Consider the following 22850-nt stretch of genomic DNA (forward strand, 5'->3'; position numbering starts at 1 on the left):
AACCCATTGTGATATTATTGTTTTACAGTGACAGTTGAATGACTGTGTCACCAAGAACGGACGTTTGCATCATTTATTCTTCTTGTTTAATGTATGTATTAAACTCCTTACAGATTTTTACTAGATGATTTAGTAAGCAAATTTATTGCAACAGGTGAAAGGGATTGGTGCATGTCAGTTTTCAGTGATTATTGCAACAGGGCCCTTTTCATTTGGTGAACCAATTTCATTTTGTTAGTGGTGTTGGGGTTGGTTGCAGGTGTTATTGAAGTGATTGAGATATTTGTTAGTTATGTATAAATATAGGTTGAGGAACAAACTTTATTAGTGGTGGTGGTGTTGATTTCTTGTTGTGCTATAAACCTTATAAACCTTATGTAAGTGATTTGGTGTATTTTGTTGTTTGTCTATAAAGTACACGTTAAGTACCATGAATTACTTTTTGGTTTAAATGCAAATTTCAAGTTAAAAGTTTGTTTGGGGTCGATTACATGTTGCATATATGAGGGTTTCCAATGTCAATAACAGTGTACAGTTGACATTCAAAAACCGTCAATAAACACATAAGTTGATAGACAAAAAAGTAATTTTCTTGACATGCAAAAAACGTCAATGCAAAAGGTTTTCTTGATGTTTTTTAAAAAATAGTTGATGGACAAAAATGTTAATATTCCCTTACTTTGATGTTAAAAAGTATCAATAAAATTATTTTTCTTGATTGTTTTTCTATATTATTGATGAGCAAAGATCGTTAAAGTACCCTTCCTTGATCACCAAAAACATCAAGAAAAGGTTTTTGGTGACGTTTTTTGTCCATCAACAAAACTAGTTTTCTTGATGGTCAAACTTTCTTGATGTTGGCTTTATTGACCTTTTTTTGCCATCAATGTTGACAGTTTTTGACATTTTTCTGCCCATGACAATCTCCCACTTGGAAATAAAACGAAAATCTTGTCTCCCACTGCAACAAAACTTATCATCTTGGCAAACTCCAAGACTCAACTCTCATTACACTATTATCTTTGATCTTCTTGGTAAGCTCCAAGGCTCAAAGTTCTGTAGAATCAACAAAGTATGAAAAACAGGAAATTATCATAAAATAATTGTAGTTCATCTATGCTTGTCCTGAGGTATGAGCAAGCTACGTGGAACTATCTCCCGGACATAAAAGATAGTCACATACTCTTATTTCAGGTATGTGGTACCAATTGACATCTTCTTCAATCCTGAACACCTGCTTGTGAATACCTGTTCTTGAAGAAGATATATTCTATAAATGGTTTGACTCCTTCCTTCAAACCTGTTGCCAAGCTAGAAACTTTATCTTTGACCTAAGCAACTGCTCTAGTCTTCCACTTTTATGCCCTTACATCAATTCATTTGAATGTCTGACAATTGGGGTTTCGTGATAGCCATCAACTTTCTCTCTTGGACTTCCCAATTGCTTTTGAACTAATGGATCTTGATCTGACTTATCGAAATTGGCTATCATCGTTGTTGGCTCAACTGTACCTTTACATATGTCATCTGCAGCTTTAACTGGCTACACCGTCTCTTTTATCTTTTGACAACACTAAACCGATATTTGTACAGTGTGCAATCTTCTTAGCCAATTGGCAATATTTGGGATCCTAACCTAAGTTTACACCGATGACTGCCAAACTCACAATTATAATCCTCATCATCCAACTTGTCAGTAGAGATAAGATTTATCATCATCCTAGGTACAAACCTGACATATCGTGGTAGTAACTTTTCTCCACACTCCGTCTTCAAAATAATATTCTTAATCCCAATAATTTTGGAAACTCTACCATTCTCCATCTTCACTAGACCACGATGTCTTGATGTGAAAGATGTGAATTGCCTTGTATCTGAAGCTATATACGGAAGCTACACTATCAAATTGTCCATTGAGATAAGTGTCTACTATTTTCTTTGTTACTTTCAACACAAACACAGGTATCACTAATTATTTCTTCTTCAGTTTCAACCACATTTTTCTATTGTTTTCTTTTTTTTATCTTCTTCTAATTTTCTACACTGACGTTTGAAGTGATCTTTCTTGCGACAGTAAAACACTCTACCTTCTTATTCCTATTAATCTATTTTTTATAACTGCTACTCGACCCATCATTTTTAGAGTCTATCTTGTCTTTACCTTTAGTCATCGCTAAAACTAAACCTACAACAAATTCTTTACTACTATCTTTCTTACAAATTTCTTTAAATATAGTTAAATCACAAATCTCTGAAAACTTTAAAGTGTTATCCCCAATTGAATTAGACACTATAGTTGTCATGGTCTCCCATCTATCAGGTAAAAACATTAATAATTGAATAGCATACACCTCATCAATAAATTTTACCTTAACAGACTTCAACTGATGAATTAAAGTAGTAACTTCATTAATATAGGAATTTACTGACACATCCTCAGTCATTTGCATGTTAAAATATTTCTTAAGGAGATAGACCTTACTATTGGCAGATGGTTTCTCGTACTTATTTGTGAGCGTTTCCATCAATTCTACTGCATTAATCTCATTGTCTACAAGATTAACAACATTCATTGACAAACACATCTTGATGATTACTACTGCTTCTTCATTCAGATTCTCTTAATCTTCATCTTACATACCTTTTGGTCTCTTCTTCGTCTAATTTCTTGTAAGTCAAGAAAACAGTAATCTACATTTTCCAATACAAAAAAAAATTCCATCAAATTTTATGATTCCTCCCACACTTATTGGCTTGGATATCCCATAACTCCTAAACCAAAAGCTTTGACAACACTTAGAATTTATGATATATTCTTTCTTTTCATTTCTTTTCTTCATTTTTTTAAATTAAAAAAAAAAAAAACTTGCATCACTTTTTCAACCACGTATTAAATTCTAATTGATCCAATTTAATGATTAGGGCACCACATAATTATCGTGTGTATTTTTCCTTCCAAATTGTTTCGGCATATCATTTTCATCTGAACTTTGATTTAGATGATTCAAGGGTCGTTGGAATCATTATTCCAAGCTTTATGTTATGGATAGCTTAAAACACTCAAATTATTAATAAATTAATTCAGGTTTGTTATTATCAAAATATTAATTCATTAATTAATTAACATTAGTGAATTTGAGAATAATGGCAAAAAAAGCCAACACTTCTAAAGCCTATTGTAAGGGTCTCTCGGCTTCTCATATATTATTTTCCTTTCATATTCTCGGGTCATCTCTGTTGCTCTTCTTACTGTCTCTTGGACCACAACCTCCCACCGATCTTTAAATGCTTGGGGGTCTAATTTCTATAACTATATAAGTTTGAAAGTTCAATTTTAACATTTGAATCAGTTTAAGGACTCAAATTTGAATGTTTGAAAGCATAACTGTAATTACCACCATATTTCAGTTGTAATTTTTGTAATTTGCCCAAAAACATAATAGCAAGTGTAAACACAATTGGTGATGGGTATAGAAGTTGATTTTATCATATTTACAAATAGTTAAAAATTGCAGTATTTACAATTCTTTTGTGATAAATGGGTATCTATACAATTGCTCCTTAATGTTAAGATAATCGTGAGGAAAATTCAAAAAGTAATTTTGTCCATGCAAAACTACCTGAAGAATCAATACTTGACAAAATAAACTTTTATCCTCACTACAATAATGTTGGTAAACTTTTATCAAGAACATTAATTTCATCATTTATTTAATTAATAATTCAAGTCCAAGTTAGTAAAAATGAGAACTGTTTCATGAGTTTAAAGAATAATACTAATAAAACTCTCCCACACACACGAAACATGGTTGTAAAATAAGCCCCTGATTTTCCCTTCAAAAATACATTAACAAGTAAATTTACATGAATTACACTGTTGGCTCTTCATTCAAGTAAAGCTTCAAACCAGAGCAGATGGTTCAGAACATTAAAAGAATTAAAAGATAGAGACAGAAGCTGAACCCAGTGCTCTAGAACCTGCTTCCTGCCAAAAGAATGGCATCTTACATAATCCATCCACTTGTTAGTGCCTCCTCAGGCAATGGTCATTTGTGAGCATTACAAAACTGTTTCTTAACTCAGTCCCTTTATTATCTATCTCTCTCCACCATCAAGTTCATCTTGATCATTCAGCAGAATTGCTTCCTTACTATTCATCTCTCCACTCCCTTCTACCCGGTCCTCGCTGCTGTTCCCAAAAAACGATTCTGATGTTGAATCATCTTCATCGTCCTCTTCTTCAGTTTGCTTATCTTTTGATCGCAATCCTGACTCACTTCGCATCCAAGTGGGACAACGGTGCACAACTCCTAGACCACCAGCCTGAGCTTGCAATTGAGTCGACGGACTTGAAGCATGGTCTGAGTCCTGTCTCGAGCAAGAACATTCAGGAACTGGATGAGATAGAAAAGATCTTGATTTCAATACTGTTGACGCTTCTATCAGTCCATCAAGTAATGACTTCCTTAGATGTTGACGAATCGATCTCAGCCACGTATAGTTTGCATGATATAGGTGTTCTCTGGTTTCGGCTAAGAGATTTGCCACTTCTCTTCTGCATGGACAACAGCATTGTAAACAATGGATGTTTAATCATTAACCATCGACTAATACATCAATATAAAAAAACCAAACCAATACCTATCGGGTCGGTATGTTTTAAGTGAAGCTGACTGATAAAGCCGGTGGCCCATCACCAAGCTTGCAAAATTTGGATGCCCCTTGCCATCACGATCGAACCCAGGAATAAAAACATCGGCTTCGACCGATATGAAGTAGTCTATAGCTTCCCAAAGCAATTTATGGGCATTTGTTCTCAACTCCATTACAGTACTTTCAGGCTCAATGTCACTCTCAGCCACCCAACCCCACCAACCTTCTATGTTGTGTGGATATTTTGGCCTTGCTGGTGGAGGTGGCAACGGGCGAGGACGTGGACCATCAGTATTCCACACATCGGGCTTCGACTCCTTCAAAATGGAAGGTGGAGACCTTGGATAGTTTCCACCGACATTAATCTCACGACCATAAAGCCTATTAAGTTCCCATGGGGTGCTAAGGGAAGTCCTGTCAACAACATTCTCAAAAATAGCATGGAGAGGAATCAAGGTTCTTTGTCCACCGAAAACTTCTCCGCCTGACACGTATATAATGGTGTCCCATGAATATCCACGAGCCCGGAGAAGAACTCCTACCTGTACAAGGTGGATATCCATAAGCACTGAAGATTGACAAGCATCAAATTCTCCATTTTTTATAATTTTATCTAACCGTTGGATCCAAACTATTTCACCTCCACCTCACTGATTAGCTTACCTCTTCTGGCATTAGAGGACAAGAACCATTTAGTCGTTGCTCCTCGGAATTCATTGAAAGCTTCCCCTTGACGATCCCACGCCTTCGCATCCACAACCTTTTGTGTTGAATGAGCTCATTATGTACATCCTGGATTTAATTTCAAATCAAAAACACGTATCAATTGTCAAACGTACCAATTACATAATCAAGGTTAAAATAATGTACCTGAAATAGTTCAGCACAACCGTAATACGCTAAGGCCTCTCTTGTCATCCCAGGATAGTAGGCTATGAACGGCCTGCCTGGAGCTCTTAACCTAAAAATAATAATAATAATAATAATAATAAAATGGTGTAAGAAGAACAGTTTCAAGAACCGTTCAAAACATTTCAAATATTTACCTATGCAGAATTTTGGTGGCAAGATCCTGAACTTCCACTCTGAATCGAAGAGCATGGAAGGCAACTCTACACCTCAATCTCTGATACTCTTCAAGATCAGGCGGAAGGATAGCCTAGATGAACATTAAAGTGTACAGTCTATGAGATATTGAAGCTCTTTCTTGTTCTTTATTCTTTTCTAAAACAAAACTTACATGAAGATAAATGAAAGGATATTGGCAAAAGGTCCTCGAGAGAAATTCTTAAGATAAAAATGTTGAAAAACAGTTTCGAAAACAACTATTTTCAAACAGTCAAACAAAGATCCCCTAGTTTGCTAAACTATACTTCTAACCCTCTTCTTAACAAGAACTAAAATTATAACTTCTTTGACAAGATCATGTAAAACATTTTGACAAGCATAATTATGAATCCATTAACATCAGTTATACAAGTCAGCATTTCTAGTAAAGAGAAAGTTGCAAATATAAAAAAATGAGTACAGAAGTGTTCCTACCTGCAAGCACCCGCCATCAGAGACGACAAGTTCGACCACCAAGTGCTTCTTTAGAACAGGAAGCACATTGTGCCGATAAAAATATGGAGATGCCAAGTAAGGTGCTTTAAAACGTGGGATCTCCTTTTTCCTCCGAGCACCATTCAGATTTCTTGGAAGTGTCTTCACAATTTTAACGTCTCTAGTTAAGGCTGCAATGAACTGGTCTTCATTATAAAGGTAAGAAAAACTCTTGAACTGAGAGCTGCATGAAGACAATTAGACAACTTCGATTAAAAAACATACTTTTTCGAGCCATGGAAATTAGGTAGCATGATAAATTGGAACAGTTCAGACCTGATTCCTTTGCTGCTTGTGGTTGACTGAATCTCAGGAATTACTAAGGTAGCATTAAGGAGTCGAGCAATGACAACAACATCGCATATCTAGAAGACCAAGCAGTTGCAATTCCTTCAATTTGCTACCATAACCTGATATTAATATCATAAAAGAGATTAAACCATTTGCATCCTTACCGAATTCCTGATCTCATGGAATCCGCCTTGTATCCTGACAAAGATGAATCCATTCGATTGTAATGAGGGATCTGCCGATGTGATTAGTTCAGGAATGCATCATTTTAAACACATCATAAAAAAGATTTCTTACCGGGTACAAGAGAGGGGGAGGATCTAGTAGTTTATTATCAGCTCTATGGAATTGAAAGGCAACAAATATTTACATCAAGGAGAATAACAGGTCATATATTTTTGTTCAGTGCAGGTGCAAAACCAGAATTAAGATTCAAATTTGAGAGAAGCAATATGACTATAGCTATATTACCTTTTCTCAGAAAACAAGAAACAAATGTAAACTCTTTCCTCCTCAAGACTTCAAATTGATTACCGATTGAAAATAAGAGGAAGGAATCCAAAACCTAACCTACTACAGTAGCTTCAAGCATTCATTCATGTAGATATATACGTACCAGGAAAATGAACAAGAAACATCTCACATCAAGTTTTACCTAAAGACTAAAATGATTATATACACAAACAAAACATTTAAAAGTTCAAAGACCAAAATGAAATAAGCATAAAAATTCAAGATGCAGCATAGGATTTAAACCAAATTGAAGCTCTCTATAAGAGGAAAATCTGCTGCATCAATAAGCGGTAACAAGCAAATGAAGCAGCAGAAGAGGCAATACCCGGATAGTGTTGTCTGGGATTTGCATCAGGATGCAAAGTCTCCAGGCGCCTAACTGGGCCCCAAAGCCGTCTAAACAAGGGACTCTGAACCAAAATTAGGAGAAAAAAACCAAAATTAGGAGAAAAAACACAAACAAGAACTGAAGTAAGATTCTAGAAATACAGAACCATGTAAAATGCAGCCAAAAACTAATTGAACAACAAAATACCCATTTCAAAGGAAGACAAAAATTCAAGAAAAAGCCTCATCTTACTACATAAATCACCAAAACAGAGCAACCCAGAAGCCAGATTTGAGGTTATTTCAAATTCATAGAAGAAACCCATATACCCAAGAAAGAAAAAAAGTTAAGATCTCTATAAACAAGATGAAAGGGAGATGAGATCTTACAGTTGGGGAAAAATCTGCATGTTCAAAAACAGGTCTCCATGAGAAGATTGTGACTGAGGATTGGAACTCAGAAGTGCCCTCCTGAGTAAATCTAGCAAGAAAGAAATGGGTGAAGAGGGAAAAAGCTGAAAGAACAATACCCACCAAACCAACCCATTTCATCCTTGATTTCAACACCATTTCTCCCTTCCCTTTCATTGCCCCTTTAGATTTCTCTCCCAACAGGGCAGAGCTTAAGGGGAGAGGAAGAAGAAGTGGAAGAGTCAGTAGAAACTAGAAAATTGTTGAATGAGAAGAAGGGGCTACGGGAGGGGAGAGCAAAACGGCAGCACGTGCGAGGCAGACAAGCAAACTTTCATTCATTTTTGGGATAATTTAAATATCTGGGTGGGTTGATTTATGTGAGATATACCACTTGATTGTGGACAAGACGAAGTAACAAAGGATGGTCCTTTGAAGAACATAAGAAAATGGTGCCTTTTTGCCTTTAAACTTCAAAGTAGGGTGATCACATGATACCTAACCCCCTTTTTTCTTTCCCTTTTTCTCTCATATGACATGGATGGATATAACTTTGTGCTTATGCCTTTATAGCTTCTTACATTTTCTTTCTTGGTTACTTTGGATTCAACTATTTTTCAACCATCAGGATTCTTAAATGGATCATATTAGCTAAGTAGCATAGATTGATGGTTAATTTTGTTGGTGAAACTAAGAGAAAAATTATAGATTTCGATCAATTTCGATTACCAAAATGTTTTAATGACTTCTTTGCGTTATTCTCCGATTTTATCTACAATTGATAGTATTTTATGCCGTGATGAGAAAAACGTATATAGAAGAGCAGGAGCAAAGAAGGGGATGGAAGAGGGAAGATAAATGTAAAAAATGATATATCATATATAAACAATAAATAAATTTTGACAAATCATTTAAATTTTGCCAACTCAACAATGATACATCACTTTTCATTAGTCAACCAAAGATTAATTAACACACTAATTATTTAGAACTATTTTTCAAATCTTACTGACCAAAGTGCCACTTTGGGAACCTCAAGAACCAAATAGATATCAATTCCAAACTTCAGAGACCAAAAGTATATTTTACCCAAAAATAATATCTTTGAACTCTCGACGTTTGGTCTATCTGGTCTTTCTAACTACTTTTAAAAAAAAAATCTTAATATATCTTCGAATTCTCAATTCATGTTTAGTAGGTCATGGTATTAAATCGTTTGGTACTTTATCCATTAAATGCTTGAATTTGAATATATGTTTTAGATTTTTTTTTATTTCCTTTTTTAAGTATTGAGATTAATAAGACAATTACTATATAGAATAAGAGCACAATGGAAATGACTTTTAAACAAAGGGGAAAAAACATATTACAAATTTTTAAAAGTCGATGGATTAGTTAGACCCATGAGAGCAACCCAATAGAAAGTAGTAATTTAAGTCTACCTTTAGAAATAAAAATTCTTAATAGTGTCTTAAAAGACTTAAAAAAAAATCAACATGTTCAGGTGAAGATTTTAAATTTTGATCCTTTAATTTTGATTATATGTTTTCAAATGAGTTAAACCATGTTTAAATTTGAAAGAAAAAGGTTAAAAAACACCAAACTTTCGTGAAAGTAACAATTTTGTCCCTAAACTTTGGTTTGTAACTATTTAGTTCTTATACTTTCGATTTTGTAACAAACTAGTCCATGAATCTTAGTATGTAACAATTTAGTCCTTGTACTTTTAAATACATAACAATTTAGTCCCTTACATAAATAAATTTATTAAAATTAGGTATCAATTTTTATTATTTTATAATGTAGCCTTGTATTTTATAAAAAATATTGGGTCTCTAATTAGTTTATCGATTTATTTATGCAAGAAATTTTATTAAATCTTAACATTAATTTTTACCATAGAGACTAAATTGTTACAAATCTTAAAATACAATGATTAAATTGTTACATAATAAAGTTCAGGAACTAAATTGTCACAAATTGAAATTTAGCAATTAAATCATTACAAATCAAAATTCATGGACTAAATTTTAACTTTTATGAAAATTTAGAAATTAAAAGTGATTTTTAACCTAATATTTGTTGTGCTAAAATTTCATAACCATGATTTTGATCAATTTTACTTTCAATCCAAAAATCGGATAATAGAATGTATATATTAAATGAACTAGTAGGCAGCACATCTCCATGGTTTCTCCAAACTCTCTCCAAATCCCTTATTCTACTTACTGTAGTTTTATCCCTTGAACAATGATTAGGTATAATCTAGGTTGCACTTAATCTCATACTCCTTTTCTTCTATATATTAAAAAAATAATAATAATAAATAAAAATAATAAAAGTCACATTTTTATTGGGTGTTAGCACACCTACTATGAAGCACATATACTTCATGTGAGACAAAGAATCAGTATCAGACACGTATCGGATACCGTTACTTTCAGATATTTTCTAGATACGTATCTGACACGTGATTTGATGTATCTATATTTTCATATACTTTTCAGGTACGTATCTGACACACGATTTGACGTATCTATTTCTATGTGTACTTTTCTTTTAAAGAAGAAAGACAAGTAACTCATTTAATCTTTCCCAATCTAAAATTAGGCAACCTATTTAAAAAGTTCACTACTCGAGTCCAAAACTAAAAGAAAAAAAAAATAACAGATCAAACCCTAGACTAGAATCATATAATCTCCATTTTCACGTTTTAGTCCCCACAAAGTCCACCAAAATACCATTTGGATATCTTCAATAATTCAATGAAGAAGTTATTCGTTTATCTTCATACTTCTCCCTCTAATCTTCTTCTTCTTTGTAATATGAGTCACTTTTCTATTGCATTTTATTAACTATTGTATTTCAACATCTTAGATGTTGTTTTTTTTGTATTATATTTCAGTGTTTGTATTCTATTTTGTGCTATTGTTATTAACTTATATGCTAAATTTATCTATATCCTATATTTTCTTAAAGAAAAAAAAAATGTATCTCCAACGTATAGTATCTTCATTTTTTAGAAATATATATATATTAAAAAATAGCATATCTTTAGACGTATCCGTATCTTAATTTTTTTAGAAATTGACAAATCTTCGTATCTGATCCTATCCAAATTGTGTAGTCGGATAGCACACTTGTATAGTCCAACTACACTTAAAAGATTTTCTTTTATTTCTCTCTCTTCGACGGCTAAAACTTGCACCATATTTTTTATTTTGTTTTCACTTAGTTTTCAAATTTCATATTTTACTGTTGCTATATACTAGTCTATTTACCTCATCCACGTAATTTCTTTTTTTTTTTTTTTCATTAACACCGATAAAGGATTATTTTCATATCTCAAATTAATAATAATAAAAATAACAAGAAACTATCCTAAAGGGCTCCTTACGTATATAGTAAAATGAGGCTAAAATACTGGAAAAAAAAATAGCAAATTTAAAAGCTAATTACAAATATAGTCAAAATTAGCTTAAACTCATAAAAAAATATCCCAAAAGTTCATTGAAGACACAAAAAAACACTGAAGGCACAAAATTTCAAATTTTAGTGACTATCACTGTCTAATAGATAGTGATAAAAGTCTGTCATTGATAAACTTATTTAATATTTTATTTGTTTGAGGTTTATGTTTAGTGATAACTGATTGTTTGTCTTTTGTAGTCAACTTGAAAATTTGAGGCTAAAGAGACAACAAAGACCTACAATATGTTGATAGACCTTGATAAAATTAATATATGGAAGTATCACTGATTTTATAACGCCCATGTTTTCAAAAGAAATTGATTCTGGTTAACTTAAATCTAATTAAAATTTAATCTTGAAGAAGTAATTTGGATTAAGTTTGATTAGACTCTAATAGAAGTATATAAAATTATGTCACTGATTAGACTCTAAGCATGCTTGACTATTGACTGCCACATGCTGCACATGTCTTAATGCATTAGCCCAATGTTTCAACTACCCATCCTATTAAATCTAAGCTAGGAAACCTACTACAGATGTGACTCGAATATTAAATTAGTTGGAGGTTTTATGTGCTTACTCGATACGTCTACTCCTATTCTCTCTAGATGCTTACAAACGGTTGCATCATTCTTAATAACAACTTAGTGAAATTATCTTCACTCTTACTCAACTTGAGTATATCAACACATTTTGATTCACTTGATGCATAAACATCCTACTACTTTATATCAGTTGATCAGGCAGTAATTTAAACATAAAACTCTCATGAAGAAATTTAGTGAGATGATTCATAAAAGTTTAGGCTAAAGCGTAAGGATGGTTACAATATAAGGGCATTAAGTCAAGCCTTGAAGAGAACTTGAAGAAATAAAATGCAGAAAAAGTTCATAGGAATAAATATTGGCTAAATTATTAAAAATGTTCCTAAACTTTGAACTTTGTGTCAAAAATACTAAAAAAATATCCTTAAACTTCCGTCTTTTTGGCTAAGGACAAGCACATTAATTTTGAGAAAGTATCATAAATAACCCTTAAATGTTTCTATCTTTGGAAATATCACTTTTTTTTTTGAAAATTCGTTGAAATTGTTTTTGTGTACGTCTCACCCAACCGACCACCGAGATTTGGAGAAAAAAAAATTAACTTTTTCATCTTATCGATGGTTTTGGGCTTTCTTGGTGGAATCTTAGTAGGATTAACATCAAAATTCTACTTATTTTTCCAAATATTGTATAATCTTTCCAAATCTTATATCTTTTCAAATTTTCTCCAAATTTGGTTATCTTTACCAATTTTTATATCAAATCTGATGTAATTTTTCAAATCTTTCACCCAATTTATGTTTCCACAATTATCTAAATTTCTAAATTTCTAAATGGATTTTTCAGATGGATGTCAGATGATTATACCATGACTTTTAAATTTGGATAAGCTCAACTTTCGCGAAAAAAAAAATTAAAATTTGGGAAATATATAGAATTTTTGTGTTAATTCTACGCTAAATTTAAAAAAAAAAAAAAAAAAAAAAAAAAAAAGCCAAATATATATAATTTCGGTGTTAATCTTATCCGAAATTTCATCTTGAAAAGTCTAAAATATCTGATAGGATGAAAAAGTTAATCTTTTATCTAAATCTCAATGATCAATCTCGACTGAAATGAACCGAGAAAAAGACTATTTCAACAAATTTTCTAAAAGGGTGCTAGTTTTGAAAGATGAAAACTTTTAAAGGCCAATTCTTATAATTTTTCATTGATTTGGGCATTAGAGCCTAAGCCAATCCTATCTTTTGGTCTTAAGAGGTTATTTTCAGCTCAAATCTTGTTATTTTCTTGACCATATTATATATGTTCTTCTTTTATATTGATTGCGCCTGATCTATAATATTTTATATAAATCGAAAGTTTAAATTTTCACTCACATTCACATTCGCATATTGAAAGAAACATAGAAGAAATTTATGTGATAATTCTACGCGTGATGTTAAAGCAATAGGTGCATATATTTGCACCTAAAGGGAGTGAAATAAGCCGGTATTGTATTTTTATTTTTACAAAAGACCTATGAACAAACACTTCATAATATTTCTTCAAAGTTCAAACAAAAGTAAAAAAAAAACACTTTAGAATAAAGAAAATGGAAATATAATCATTAGCTTTTGGATTTGGTTGACTATATAATCAAGATCTAATTTTGATTTTTGAATGAAAAAGGATCTAATTATTTTTTTTTGATAAAAAAAGATCTCATTATTATTATTATTATTATTGCATGTCATGTAATGTATGACAAATACATTCCATATAATTTGTCTTTTAGTTTTAAATTTAATATTATCCAAACAATTCCAACAAAGTTCAAATCCAAATCCCAAATCATCAAGTATTACTATTTAACAATTTATAAGTATTTGATGGGAGGTATTTAAAACAAAATCATTTTTTGGGCCATCAAGCCATCAGGCCACCATGAAATGTTTCCTGATAATTAAGTTTATAGTAATATTTTTAAAAAATTTATAAATATAATAATTTTCTCAAATCTCTTTATTTATTTTTTTTATTTCTATTATATATATTTTTTTCTTTATGAATTCAACAATATGTACTGTTGGTAGATTTTATTCTTTGATATTTTAGTTCGGATTTTTTTCAAATGATCTCTTATATTATTTTTGTTCATCTTATTTCTCATTATTGATTAACATTGGAATTTTTCTTCTCAATTTTATTATTTTTTTTCTTTTATTTTCATTATATGTCCAATTTCATATAATATTATATGTCTTTAATTATATCTAGTTTTCATTGACTTTTCTCTTCTTTGCCATTTTCATTTCTCTCGGTCTTTTGTTATTTTATTATTGTTTATCATTATGTTTCCTTTAGCACAATAACTATGGGATTCTAACTTTTGGCCTTTAATTTTTTTTTATTATTATTATTAAAAGTTTGTCTTATACTAGTTGAACTATGTTCATGTTGGCTTCTATCACTATAGATTTTTTCATAGACAAAAGTTTATCACTAACATACATTTAATTCTCAATCTAACTTCGTCAATGATAGATTACTATGACGGATAGATTTTGATCACAATACACAACTAATATTTATTCTATCTCTTCTATCACAGATAGATTTCAAAGAAATATATTTTCTTCTTCAATCTCCATTTTCATTGATAACTCAATAAAACATTTAAACTAATTTGATGCAATCTCTTTTTCAAAGCAACCATAAGAACTTGAAATAGCTATACTATAGCTCAAATATTTATAATTGAAGCTTAAAAGTAGTAAAAGTCTATGAGTAGTCTTCTATGCAAGTGATACATTTGAATATGTTATGTAAAATCTATCATTAATAGATTCAAAATAATATAAGCCAAGTCGTAGACTCTAATCACTGATAAAGTCTATTGGTGATATCTCATATCATTGATAGTCTATTGGTGATATCTCATATCACTGATAGAGTATATTGGTGATATCTCATATCACTGATAGAGTTTGTTGTGACATGAATCTATCAGTTTGTTGTGACATGAATCTATCAGAGAAAGTCTATTACTACCGATATTAAAATCTATCAGTGATAGACTCTATCTTTGATAAATTTTACTATAATTGCAAATATCCTTGATAAATTTTACTATAACTGTAATTTTTTTTTTTTTTTTTTTTTTTTTGCATTATGCAATATCTACTAATACTTTGGGTCTTATTGCTATATTTGGAACTATTTTCTTTTTTTTTTTTTAATAAAAAATTTTGTTTGAAACACTATTTTTTTATTTATATTATTATTATGGTATTAAAATATAATTCATTCAAATGTCGAAGACTTTCTTTTATGGCCATCAACTCTTAGTTGATACTTAAACAAGTTCGGAAATTCTCAAGGAACAAGTTTGGAAATTCTCAAGGTATAACAATTGCAACTTCAATTTTTTTTTTTTTTAATATCATCAAATTGTACTCTAAAGTTGGATAAGTGTTACAATTTTGAACTAGGCTCATTATCTATTAGTAATAAAAAATGGTATAAACGTAATGGATCTTCATTGATGAATAATTGTAATAGACCTCAATCATAAAGGTAATTAAATTTCTTTTCAACACATGTTTACTTAACCATTTTGGTAAATGTAATTTGATTACAATTAATGTGGTTCTCTTAACCATTTTCGAATGAAATTTGAATTTTTTTTTATTTTATTGATATGTTGCAAATAATATTCCAAAATTTTGGATTTTTTTATCAAACAAATCACTTCCAAAAGTTTTGGATATTTTTTGGATTTTTTTAATATAGCAAATAAAAGGGTCTTTTTAAAATATTTACACTTAAAAATTCCAAAAGTGCAAATATTGTTAGGATTTTTCTATTTATTAGAATTTTTCAAAATTTTGGATTTTTTTTAATTGATACCGTTGTCAAGTAGATAACATCCACAAAATTTTGATTTTTTTTTTTAATGTAGCAAATAAAATCCCAAAAAATTGTTTTTTTTTTTTATTGATACTATTATCAAGCAAATAACATCTCTAAAATTTTGGATTTTTTTTATCAATACTACTGTTATCAAGAAAATAACATCCCATTTTTTAAATTTTTTTTTTATCGATACCATTGTGGAGGAATAACATCAATAACCACTACTTGAGCTAAGGTTTCTCCCACCAATTCTCTGCTTATAAAAAAATTTTACTGCATTTTGACTCCTATTCTCTCAATCAATGAAAATAAAAAAAAAAAAAAAAAAACCATCCATTTGTTTTGCTCTGATTTGATTTTCTTTACCCAGAAAGAAAGAAGAAGAAAAAAAAATAGCCCAATCAATCAGCCTAAGAAGCACAAGGCAAGATCGACGCAACCACCACAACAAAGGTGCATAAAGACCAAGCTTGACGACTGGTCTGGTCAAGAGAAAGGCGGCCACGCCAAGCTCGAGTGCCCACATTGCAAGATTACGGAGCCTGATGATCAAGTTTAATTATGCAGATTCATCACGAGTCGAAGCATTCCAAAATTTTGGATCTTTTTTTATTTTTTTATCAATATCGTTATCGAGCAAATACATCGATAATGAATATTCGTTAAAAAATATTTTTAAAATAGTGTGGGTCCCATCTAATTTTCAAACATAATCCGATTGACCACCTTTAAATTCTTAATCAAATTATGTTTATTAATTACAGATTTTATGATAGGGTCCACATTTTATTACAATTATGAAATACTTATGATAGATGTCAAAAAGTACATGTTTCTACCATCTATTTTAGTAATTTTTTTATAGTAAAAAGATATTTATGTGATATTTTGACCTCAAGATGCCTTAAATTAGATAAAATGAGTAAATACATATGTTTGAGTTGTCTAAAGTTGATTTACAGTGATTTAGACTAGTTTTATAAGCTTTTACTAAAGTTTTTTTTTTTTTTTTTTTTTTTTTTGCAGAACTTTGTCTTGATGCGATTGGTGATGTGGCCACAATGTTTGATACATCCAGGTGATGCAATTGCATCAGTGAGCCCTAGTTTTTCATATTCGTGCCCAACCAATTATTGCCTATATGAAGGATGGGAAGCCTTTCCTTTCATCACTCAACTCTCCATCCACAAATCCGTCACAATTTACTCTATTTCTGCCATTTTCATCGTTCTCCTTGGGCTTCTTCTCAAATTCTCAAGTCAGTAGTCTTAATAATGAAAGTTCCTCTAAGGCGTAGCAGCTCTAGGTCAATTCATCCCATGGAAGTGTGTGGTGAGAGGAATCAACCTAGGGAAAGACTAAGAATTTGAGGAATTGTCCCAAAGCATATCTTTGAGTTGTATTGATTTAATTTATTTTCTTTTAATTCTCTCTTTTCTTTCTTTACCCGTCGAACATCATATTGTAGCTATGGTCGTTGCTTTAATAAAATTAATTATTTTATCATTTATCATGAGCTAAATTCTCTAAGGGGTTCAATTTATGTTTCATACCTCTTTGACTTTTGCATTTCCTTTTTTGAGTTTATGGATAAATATTGTTAAGTTAAAATATCACTTAATTTAGCAATCTAGTGGAGTTCTAATATTGAGTAAGTTAGGATATAAGTGATATCACAAAGGAATATGGGACTAGGAGCCTAGGAATATGATGGTCAGTCGCCTTAGGAATAAGGAACACCATAGGATAAAGAATCTAAGCTTGAATTAATCTAATATTCAACTATCCATGGGAACATTTGATAGTAGCTGCTTAGTCCTCGTAAAGGAACTAGACACCCAATCGATTAGGAGTAGTTTTCTGGTCATGCATATTTCACTGTCTTGGTATGATGCGGCTGCATCACTTATAACATAAACTCCGAAAGGTTTATCCCTGTTCAATCTTCTTTACTGCTTTTATCACTAATAAACCTCAAAACTACTTATTTACTAGTTACCCTTTGGTTTGCATTGAAAAGCTCTTTCTTATAAAGATTGAATTGCATAAATAGTCTCGTGGGATTCAACTCTTGGAATACTTCAAGATTTATTACGTCATCGACAATGTATGGTTGCACTTAGACCACATTTTTTTTTTCTCATTTTGTTATTCATACACATTTGGTCGATCAACTTGTAAACAACAAGAAACATAACCAAATGATATCCAACCTTCTAATTACGATTGATGAATTACATTTCCAGTGTCGTAAACATGGTCTTAAAACTCAAATAATATTTCAAATATTTACCTTTTGATAAGATTTCTTGTGAAGAGATTAAAAAAAATATTTTTTTCATGTACATTTAATGAACCATAAAATTATACATGTATGATAAGAAATTGATCAGATTTCAAAGAAAAGTAACCTTCAATCTTGTTCTTAAAAACTAATTATAACTTCTTAGAATTATTTAGGTGTCAGTTGATAACTAATTGATTTTTGGTTTTTGGTTTTTGGTTTTTGGTTTTTAAAAATAGATTTATCTAGATCCAATTGAAATTTCTGTTTTTTCAATTTTAAAAACATTTTTGAAAATGTTAACAATTTTGGGGAAAAATCGTTTTTTTAAAATAGTTATTTGTTCTTTGAAAAACGGTTATTCTATTAAATAAAATTTGATGCAAATACTACCCGAAATTACTGAGTTGCCCAATAGTCAAATAGTAAAATTACCATTCTTTCTTCACAGGTTTAAAACTAGGGGAAAAAATACCTTTTTGGTCACTAAATTTTTATAATAGATGCATTTGGTCTCTAATGTTTAAATTTATCATTTTAGTCTTAAGTTTTCAAGAATAGGTTTAAATGGTCTCTAAAATTATCTAAATAATAACATGGCAAGATGACCTAGAAAAAATACATTTTTTAATTATTTTTCTTCTTCCATCTTCTAGTCTTTCTTTCCCTCTTTTTTCTCCCTCCTCTCATCTTCCCTCCGCCCTTTCGGTTCTTTCTTTCTGTTTCACAATTTTTTTTAAGATATAATGTAAATATCGATTCGCAACTCATGTTGATGTCAAATTCATGAAAATATGGAAATATAATGTAAATATCAATTCACAACTCAACAAGCTTTCTTTTACTACCTTGCTCAGAAGGCCGTTTCGGAGCTATGAGTTTGTATTCTACTCTCTCCCAAATTCCTTTCTTTGCCAAAAATTAAAATGATTCTTTCTTTCTTCACATGAGAAGTTGAGAATTCTACACACAATCACACAAAAATTTAATCTCTCAATAAATTAGTAGGAAAGAGAGATGATAATGTTATAAATTAAAAGGCAATTTCAGAGCTACACCAATGCCTTCCGAGCAACATTCATTAAAACAAAAATGGCATTAAAGTTTATGTTTGTACATATAAAATCAGACAATAAATTGGTATATGGAGGGGGAGGTTGCATTCAATTGGAAAGTGAGAGATAAAAAGAAAAAGGATGGAAAGGGAGGACTTGGAGGAGACATGAGAGAAAAAAGAGGGACAAAGAGGGGGAGAAGAGGGTTGAGGAAAAATAATTAAAAATATTTTTTTTTGGAATCGTCTTGCCACATCATCGTTTAGTCAATTTTAGGATTAAATTTATTAGTTTTGTGAAAATTTATTTTAAATCAAAACTATTAAAAATATTTATAAATAATATCAAAATATCATAACCTATCTATGATAGACATAGATAGTAGTCAATCGTGATCTATTGCAAATAGATAATGAAATTTTGTTATATTTGTAAATATTTTGGTTCATTTTTTTTTATATTTGAAAACATTTTTAGTTTTATTAGTAAGACTTTTTAAATATATTCTTGAAAATTTAGGGATTAAAATGATCCATTTAAAACATTAGAATCAAGTGCACCTACACTTGAAAATCCAGTAACTAAAAAGATATTTTTCTCCCTTAAATAAACTAAGTGGCTGCAATTTTTTACTTTTATTTATTTACTATTTATTCCATTTTATTACAATAATTTTCACTTTTTTATATGAAATTGAGTGGCAAATAATATTGAAACTATTTTTTTTGTTTTATATTTTACACTTCATTTTCACATCACTTTTTATTTTTCGTTTAAGGAAAAATATATCTTAACTTTTTTAGCAATTTAAAAATCTAAAGTTAAAACGTCTGTAGAATATAAAAAAAATGTTATACTTTTTTTTCTAATAATTAGAAACCACACGATGAGAGTGTGTTTTCTTTTGTATTCAAAATGATTGTACAAATAAAATTATTTTCTTGTATTTTGTCGATAGGTTTACTTTTTATATTTTTACTTCATTTTACTTATTATGTAAGATTTTTATTTGTGATTATGAGTTCATTTAAAATATCGATAGTGTTTTATCAATATGAATTTCAAAAATAAGTAAATAATCCTAAAACAAAGATATAATTTTATAATTATAATATTAGATCGAAAATATGGCAAAAATAGTTTGATTTTATTTTATTAAACAAATAAAACTAAACACTATTATAAAACATGTTATATTTTGAGTTTTTTAAAACAAAAAATAAATAACAATTATCAAACATGTTTTTTTTTTAATTTTTTTTGTTGTCAAAAAACGGAAACACAAAAATAGTTATCAAACATGTATGATTTTTTTAAAAAAAAACCAAAATCTAAAAATCGAAAGTAGATTTTCAAAAGCCAAAAACAAAAACAAACAACCAAATGATTATCAAATGATGCCTCAGTGATTGATTTTCCATTGTTTAGGTCAAAATTCATGTATAACAAAGGAGTAAAAATAAATTTTGTTCTTGAAACTTATTATTATCAAATTTTCCCTGTCAAATTATTTACAGAAATAACAAAAAAAATATATTGATAGACACTTATAGACTTCTATCTACGTCTATCAATGATAGACTTTTATCAGTTCTATCAATGACAGACACTGATAAACCACTATCAGCCTCTATAAAAAAATATTAAAATTTTATTATTTTGTATAAATAGTTTTACTTATTTTTCTATTTTTGAAAATCCCCTAGTACTATTATCTAAAAATGTAAAAAAAAAATTAGAGTGGAAAGAAATGAGAGAGTTGGGAAATTTAGTAAGTCATTGAGAAGAAGTCATTTTGCGCCAGAAAATAGGCCAAAAAATTATCGGAGCAAATAAAATAATAACATGACTAAAAACCACCTGTTGGAAGGAATCGTTTAAATGAATGATAGTCAATAAAGATGAAAATTTTACTTAAAACATCCAACTCATTATTCAACATTTGAATGATGAACAACAAGTTCAAGGATCGTTGATCATTGAAACTCATTTTGAAACTCATTCTCCCACTCACATAAAGGCCCTCGTAAACTGCAATTGCCTCTACCATCAAATCAAAGAGAGATACAAAGTCTAAAACGCCCATGCAGGGCTGCAAACATGTAGCAGAATAAGAACCAATAACAACTCCCTATTTGGTTAGGGTTGGATTTTGGCAAAATATTAGAAGTGCAATTTATCCCATATCGGTTAAATTGAAGAATGAAGATGAGCTCCAAACCTACAAAATGAGCTTATGCCTCTAGTTTCAAGTCGTCTCAGTTAGAAACACTCTAAGTTTGGGTGTACTAGCTCTAATTAAATTTCCTTTGTATATTCTCTAGTTTGAGAATGGGAAAAGGGTGTGGGTAGTCGAAAACTTTGAAAGAGTGCTCTTGTAATTGGGATTGGGGAGAGAATTATTCAAGTTGGGAGTTTTCCACGTAAATTCTTGTGTTTCCAGTTTTATTGTTTTCTTTTAGTTTCTCTGTTATTTTTCTGCTTATTTCTGCGATAGAAGTGGGAGTTTTTTCCCAACAGATACATTCCTTGCCAATATCAGAATAACAAGACGGATTCTACTCAGTACAACAAAACACGTCCACATAGATAATGGATATTGTTAGGGGCATCAATATCTTGTAGAAATTCAATAGGTAATCGAGATACACTTACAAGTTGCTATCATAAAGACAACTATTTCACTCTGCACGGGTATAAAAAGACTATAACAACCGTCTCATCAAGATACAACGGCGTAAAACAACAACTTTGAACCACTTGGATCAAGCAGAATTTTTGGATACTCCAAGCGATAGATATTTGACAAAATAAAATTTGCGACTCTAACAAAATTTTTCAGATTTTGTCTTTCAGCGTTTGCAACGCTAGGCTGAGGGGTGATTTCATCATTTTTTTTTCTTTTAACCAACTAATGTATTAGGGCTCAAGACGGGTTGTTCTATTTTTTTTTTTTTAATCTTAATGCTTGATTCTACCTAGGGGTGTACATAGTCCGGGTTGGGTCGGGTTGGAAGATTTTTGTGGACTAACCCAAAAATTCGGGTTGGCTAATAATTAACCCTATTAGTTCTTTTTTGGGGGGTCAACCCAACCTAAAATTTTCGAGTTGGGCCGGGTTGAGCCACCGGTTCTTTTTTTTTAATTTGACTGTTTTTTTTAACTTATATATATATATTCGGGTCGGGTCGGGTTGACCCGACCCTGAAATGGGATAACCTAAGACCCAACCCGAAATTAATATTTTTTAACATTTTTAACCCAACCCAACCCTTGCGGTTTGGGTTGGGTAGTCCGGGTTGGTCGGGTTACCTGGTTTTTTGAACACCCCTAATTCTACCTCTTAAGTGCATGAAACCTACAAAATCATCAAATAAACACATTAAAGCTAATAACCAACCCAAATTAAGCTAATCGATATTGAAAGAATTGAATTTCCAGTGGAAGCATTTGATCACCTTTTGTTTTGAGTTTTGTTTAGAAATAAAATTTAGAAAAACATAAAACAGTAAATTATAGAATCATAAACATATTATAATTTCAATGGTTAACCAAAAGCATGAAAAAGGAAAGGAGAAGAGATTACCTTTGAAGAGACTATTTTCTCCAGTGAATCGAACTCCTCCTCCTCAGTGGGAATGCGTCCAAAAGGGCTTCTCGCTATGACTCTGGTAAGTACCGACTTGTGGGAGTCTCTTTTGAAAGGGTGAGAGAAAATGAGAGTGTTGTCTTGCATATGGTGCTCAATTAAATGTGGATTAAATCTCTTAAAAATCACAAGTTTTCTCTTACAAAGCCCAA

At 30.7% G+C, this 22850-nt stretch overlaps 1 protein-coding gene across 1 annotated transcript; it reads right to left on the bottom strand.

Moving 5' to 3' along the window:
• Window positions 1-3806: 3806 nt before the first annotated feature.
• LOC120090615 (O-fucosyltransferase 27) lies at window positions 3807-8238 on the bottom strand. The gene is made up of 10 exons (XM_039048335.1): window positions 7777-8238; window positions 7385-7469; window positions 6711-6781; window positions 6532-6620; window positions 6196-6439; window positions 5700-5812; window positions 5524-5614; window positions 5317-5445; window positions 4642-5195; window positions 3807-4555 (listed from the first exon to the last, which is right to left on the bottom strand). The coding sequence occupies exons 1-10, from the start codon at window positions 7972-7974 to the stop codon at window positions 4096-4098; spliced, it is 2034 nt and encodes a 677-aa protein (XP_038904263.1). The 5' UTR covers window positions 7975-8238; the 3' UTR covers window positions 3807-4095.
• Between the last annotated feature and the right edge of the window lie 14612 nt (window positions 8239-22850).

This window comes from Benincasa hispida, chromosome 1 (assembly GCF_009727055.1).
Source record: "Benincasa hispida cultivar B227 chromosome 1, ASM972705v1, whole genome shotgun sequence".
Taxonomy (NCBI): Eukaryota; Viridiplantae; Streptophyta; class Magnoliopsida; order Cucurbitales; family Cucurbitaceae; genus Benincasa; species Benincasa hispida.

Excerpts from the sequence above, each read along its gene's own strand:
- LOC120090615 (XM_039048335.1), bottom strand. The coding sequence starts at position 7,974 with ATGAAAGGGAAGGGAGAAATGGTGTTGAAATCAAGGATGAAATGGGTT. Across the intron at positions 6,782-7,384 it reads TCCCAGACAACACTATCCGG|ATCCCTCATTACAATCGAAT; the intron begins GTATTGCCTCTT and ends TCACATCGGCAG. Across the intron at positions 4,556-4,641 it reads AAAACATACCGACCCGATAG|AAGAGAAGTGGCAAATCTCT; the intron begins GTATTGGTTTGG and ends TTGTCCATGCAG.